This window comes from Dermacentor albipictus, chromosome 5 (assembly GCF_038994185.2).
Source record: "Dermacentor albipictus isolate Rhodes 1998 colony chromosome 5, USDA_Dalb.pri_finalv2, whole genome shotgun sequence".
NCBI lineage: Eukaryota > Metazoa > Arthropoda > Arachnida > Ixodida > Ixodidae > Dermacentor > Dermacentor albipictus.
This window is the reverse complement of record NC_091825.1, coordinates 134,723,458-134,729,457: the sequence shown is the minus strand read 5'-3', so window position 1 is coordinate 134,729,457 and position 6,000 is coordinate 134,723,458. Positions and strand designations below refer to the sequence as shown.

The window sequence follows — 6,000 nt, the reverse complement described above, 5'->3', positions numbered from 1 at the left end:
ATATTGTGCTCACAATATATATGTAAGAGACACGTGGCAGTAAAAGCAGGACATTGTCACCTTAACTTCGGTGTTATATAGAACAAGACCCGCCAGTGACAGCGTCCATGCGTGCGCAAAAATGCACACGAAAACTAAAAATAAGTGACAGTGCACAACAGAGGAACTTGAACTTTTGGGAGAAAAAAAAATAACACAACAACATGAAAAAATTTTCAGACTATATATATTATAGACAAAATATTCTCTGGTTGTACAATAGGGATGGAAAATACAGTATATATCAAAATGCAGAGTATGCCTTTTAAAACCTGTTGAAATAATAACAAAATCACACTTTCTTCAACAAGTTTGGTGACCTTTGAGCAGCATGGGTGCCGCTTCAACGACAAGAACAAGGCCTGTTCACAACATGGTCAAAGCCGCCCGCCTCCAACCAGGCGCTGCAGAAATCGCAAACAATCACGTGAGCTGCCGAGGCAACCCATCACTCGGCACTGAGGGTCGCTTTCGCCAGAGGATCCAGGAGTGGCCCTCTTTCAGCTCGGAGCTTCGGCTTTAGAGTAGACGATATACCCTGCTGCAGTCGCTGCGGTGGACAAAGTGCAATAAAAGTGGCAATGCTGCTTCAGCAATCTTTGCCCCAAAGCACACCATTTCATTCTTACATCTTTGTACACAGGAAGGTATAAAGAGGAGACAGATCATGTTCTTGCGAAGTCAGTATGAACTTAAGAGGAAGCTTTAGTTCGGGGCCAACCCCGATTACCCTATTCAAGTACACTGTACAACTTACAAAAGCCACAGCAGACATGCAACCTGTGAAGAAGGACGATGACAATAACAATTGGACACTGCACAATGTGCTCTATTGAGATACCTTTGACATGCAAGGCTGCTTTCAGGACTCAAAACCACGTAAGCAATATGTGCTCATAAAAGCTACCTTTAACAAAATGAAATCAACATTTAGGACTGTCCTAGAATGAACGATATTTCAGTGCACAAAACAGAAACACAGAAGTGCTCTGTGAAACAACTGCTCAACAAACTTAAATGTGGTTTGTTGCATTTGAGAGAGAAAGTTAAATTCTCAAAACTCTAGGAAGCTGAATTTTTATTTAGGGCCTAAATTCTAAATAATTCACACATTTGAATAAAAGTTGAATCACGAAGTTTACCAATCCCTAACTTTGAACCAAGAACAGATATCACAATTCTGCGAACTGCATTCGTTAGAGCATCTCAAGCAAATGCATGTGATACATGAATTTAAAGCTTAAGTGAAATTGCTACAATGTTCACAAGGGTTCCAAAAATGTCCTACTGACTAATTAGTGGCACAATTCAGGGCACTGTATAATTTACCAACTTTGCCCACTTTAGATGTGTTATTAGGTGCAGCTTGAGAAATTGTGATCTCATTTTTTTATTGCCGAGCTACAGAGTTGTACACTACTTACTAGAGTTTTTTGCAATTCTGCAATCTTAAATAATCATTTTCTTCAACTATAGATGGCATAAATTGAAAATCCCTTTCCTATAGTTACCATATTTTAGCTTCTTTTAAACGCAACAAACTTCATCAAACTTTGTGCAGTGGTTGCCGAGAAAAACAATTTTTCCGTTCCCGTGTATTTCGACAGGAACTCCTAAGCTAAAGCTTCATCCTAAATCCGAGCACATACTGACTTATGGCACAGGACAAAGGTTCCATGCTATGCGTTGCGCTGTGTGATAGCCCTGGCCCCAGTAATAAGGAAACAAACACAATGAATACAGCTGGGAAACCAGCGAGACATGCACGGCAGGAAAAGCTACTTGACTGCAACACTGTTATTAGTTAGACTGTAAAAGGCTACCCCTCGGGGTGACGGTTACAAAGCTTTTGCACTTCTTGGGAAATACAAAGGCTGCTTCTGTCAGCACAACCTGAAGAATGTCACTGTCAAGAGGAAGTGAATATTAAAGGTGAAGGAGACAGTTCATTGTTAGTAAAATAAAAACACAAAAGAAAGAAGGGGGGAGGGGGGGGGAGAAGCAAAGAAAAATTTCATGCTCACAGAAACAGAGGAATCAATGTGTGCTACTGAGGCCACAGATGACAAAATTGCACATCAGTTAATGGTGACACTGGATGCTATGAAGTGATGGTCCATTCACAGTTCTGACGCATTCATAACCCTGCTGTGGGTGTGGTGAAGCTGTGCGCTACAGTATCACACACTGTGGAGACAATTTCTGACAATGATTGTGCTGTTAAAGAAAAAGAAAGCACTTCACAACTTTTATGTTTGTCTTTGTCCCACAATAATAATCACCATCAAGAACACTTCCATTTCTTTCACCCACTATTTTCCTGTTCCGAGTATCACAATATGTTGAGGCATGCATCAGTTAAAAGAACACTGACACAAAAATTTTGTGTATCATTTTCTTCCTTTTCTTTTTTAAATAGCTGTCTACTCCACAATTACACTAGGAAGTCCCAATTCCTTGAGAGTGCCACAAATAATTAATTACAGCATCTTTTATGTGAACCACTGAAAATGCACACTGAGTACAGCATGACTTTGTACATGAAAAAGGAGATTACTCAACTCACCAAAACTAGAGGTGGCAGTCACATGGTATCACAAACAACTAACGAGTGTGCCAGTCAGCCTGGTGCAATGATTATATTGCCAAAAGCTGTGAAACAGGCCCTTCTAATCAGGCACTTCTTTTTTTTTTCAGAAACACAAGGGAACCCGCGATCAACTGTCTTGTCGAGTGCTGAAGGGGCTGAGCTTTCAGTTTGGTACCACAGGACCGTCACAACTAGTTTCAGTGACGTGAATAGTCTCCTTTTTCGCATCTGAAGCCATGCTGCACTTGGCATACATATTGAAATGGTTGAATTGAAAGGTAACGCATTTAATTATTTGTTGCACTCTCAAGGCATTGAGGCTCCATAGCCTAATCACTCGCTCAGCAGCCATCCAGTAAAGAATAAAAACAAGGCAAATTTTCTGTTAGTAGGTTTCCTTTAAAGAAAAGAAATACACACAAAATTGATAATAATTAAAGTGTTGTAGGACAAGACACTTAAGGGTGTAATATTTTAGTGTGGCAAGCCTTGTAGAATTGAAGAAAACATGGGACTCCACAATAACAATGTGCATGTGTGACCATTGCACTCCTGTGACCATAGATTATAAAATTTCATGACATTCAACAGTGCCTGCCACACCAAGTGCAACATCCACGATGCTATGATATATGAGAGCTGCCTAAAAAGTAATGCCCTACAATTTCTTATTTCAAGTGCATTTGCTGAAAATGCATGAACTTTGCTGTGAGAATAACTACTTGACTCATGGACATGTTATTGCCTGCTGAGACAAAGTTTGTCTCCTTTCCAGCATGAAACTTTGGCATGCGTGATCTTAACTTATAAGCTCGAGCTTTGCACATGAACGTACAGTCTTTTGTTGCATGTTTCAACTCTCATTCACAAACAGAAATGTTCAGCGCAGTGCATGATTTATTGGTTATACGTAACAATGCTAGCCCAAAAGCATCAATCAGGGCTACTGCTGTATGCAACTTGTGAGCGAATACTGGATGACCAAATCTGAGCGCTGTCCCTTGATTTACAAAAGACTTTTGTGAAGGTTGCCAGTGTCATGTTGGTTCAAAAAGTCTTGTGGATTTGTGTTGCATCGAGAGTGCTGGTAACGGCATATTAGTTTTTCAGAGGCCTTCATGTAGCACCATTTAATCTCTGAAACCCCAAGAATTTTTTGTGTGTCTCACATTTTTTTTTTCAGTTTCGCCATAAATTCACACACAGCATTGTTCCAGATGGATGTCAAAAAATAAGGGTAACTTCTTGGGCTGCTATAAAGGTGCAAGGTCACTGTTGCAAGGCGTAAGTATTGAAGTCCCTAGCTTTATTTTAAGACGTAAACAAAGAAAGGGGCATTACTTTTGGGCATCTCTCGTACCGTATTTACTCGCGTATAACCCGCCCTTGCATATAACCCGCACCCCTAACTTTGAACCCCATGAAATAAAAAAAAATATCCTCGCGTATAACCCGCACACTTACCTGAAAAAATGAGGACTAGGAAGTTACAACTGAGCAAACAGTCACCATTTTAGTTTTCAAAACAAATATATTTGAAAACGACTGCCGCAACGTTGTCAGTGCTGTCGTTCAATTGTCAATCGTCGCCACTCTCACTGCTGCCGTCTGAGGCTTCATCGCCGCTCTCAAAGACGTAATCATCTTCGGTACCATCTAGGCTGTTGCTTATGGCACACTTCTTGAAACTCTTGCGTACCATGTCGGCCGGGATCATCCCCCATGCATCTACGATCCACTGGCACAGCAGTGCAATATCTGGCCTTCGCACGCGTCCCGTCGGCGTAAGGGCGTAAAGGCCATCGGCCATCCACTGGGCATATAGCCGCTTCACGTGAGCCTTGAAAGGCTTATTGATGCACACGTCGAGTGGTTGGAGCATGGAAGTCATGCCGCCAGGTATTACGACAAGGTCTGTGCCGTTGTCAGCGAGGCGAGCTTTCACCGCGTCAGTGCAGTGGCCTCGGAACGAATCCAGCACCAGCATCGAACGGCGTGCCAACAAGGCACCTGGTCTTTTTTCCCAGATTGCTTGAATCCAGTCAATGACGAGGTCACTGTTCATCCACGAGTTATCTTCCACTCGCACAACAATTCCTGGGGGAAGTGGTGTACTCGGTAGAGTCTTGCGCTTGAATATTACATACGGGCGCAGTTTGGTGCCGTCGGCCAAAGCACACAACATCACTGTGCAGCGCAGCTTGGTGTTGCCGCCAGTCAGCACACTAACAGATTTTGCGCCCTTTTTTTCCAGGGTCGTGTCCATAGGCATCTCGAAATATACTGGCGTTTGGTCAGCATTTCCCAGCTGAGATAGCAAGTAGTTGCGCTCTTTCCTCAGTCCGATGACGTAACGTTGAAAGTTGAGCAGCTTCTCCTCGTAAGCGTCGGGAAGCCGCTGGCACATGGTAGTTCGCCGCCGCATCGAAAATCCATGCCTGGCCATAAAGCGCTGCAGCCATCCGCGGCTCGCATGAAACTCGCGTGGAATGTGCATTTCCCGGGCCAGCTTCAGGGCTGTAGACACAGCGTGGCCACGACTCCTCTGCTCCTCGATGAATTTTGCGTCTCGAGGTACGCGCCAGTCTTCGGGCCGCGAAACGCTCGCCTGTCCTTGTTCGCAGCTTCGAGAGAGTCTTTTTTCTTCCGCCAGTAGATTCGTCGACATCGTTCTTTCTCGCAGCAGCTCTGTTGCCGATTTGTTCAGCAGCGGCGACGATCCTGAGTTTCTCCTTCGCCGTGAATGATTGCCGCCGAGACACACTCATGATGCCTAGACAAGGCTGGCGAACTGTGCAAACTGGGCGTACAAGAAACGGCACCTTACTCAAGGCCCATCAACGTCTGAACAAAGCGTATGCAAAGCATGCGAAACGCGTGGCTGGCGTGGGACTAAACAGACTATGGATGTGGATCTGGCTGTGACCTGCGTTGGCCTCTTGTTGGCTGGATGGATGGATCATAGTGGCTTAGCCCTTTGTAACGGTGGTGGCTTGCGCCCCCTAGCCTAGGATTCCCCCCTTTTTTTTCCCCCGTAATTTTGTTCGTATTGTGAACTGTAATTTGTCCCTCTTTTATAGACTCACTCGTCCCTAGCCCCTTTTGCACCAATCTTCCAACCTACTCTTTGTCACCACTACCCTTCTCTCATCCACACGTCCGTCCTCCCCTGCAAATCCCAGGGCACCCTCTATATCTATCGCCGCGTCTTCGGCAATGTCCGGACGAAGTGTTCTGCACCGCAAAACGATATGCTCCATGGTCTCCGCTTCCACGTGGTCTTCTTTCAGTCCATACTGGCCTTCGGTGGTCAAAAGGTTGGTGCAATATTAATATGCACTGCAACACACGTTGATGTCGATGGGGATGCG

The 6,000-nt window shown here is 44.3% G+C and overlaps 1 protein-coding gene across 5 annotated transcripts in view; it reads right to left on the bottom strand.

Annotated features, from left to right (window-relative positions):
- Positions 1-209: 209 nt before the first annotated feature.
- LOC135921269 (sodium- and chloride-dependent GABA transporter 1-like) overlaps positions 210-6,000 on the bottom strand; it is a 34,395-nt gene continuing 28,604 nt past the window's right edge. For all 5 annotated transcript variants that reach the window (XM_065455579.1, XM_065455582.1, XM_065455581.1 and 2 more), the window contains one exon: positions 210-589. In XM_065455579.1, the coding sequence (XP_065311651.1) occupies positions 488-589 (102 nt within the window). In that variant the 3' untranslated portion in view covers positions 210-487. The remainder of the gene's footprint in view (positions 590-6,000) is intronic.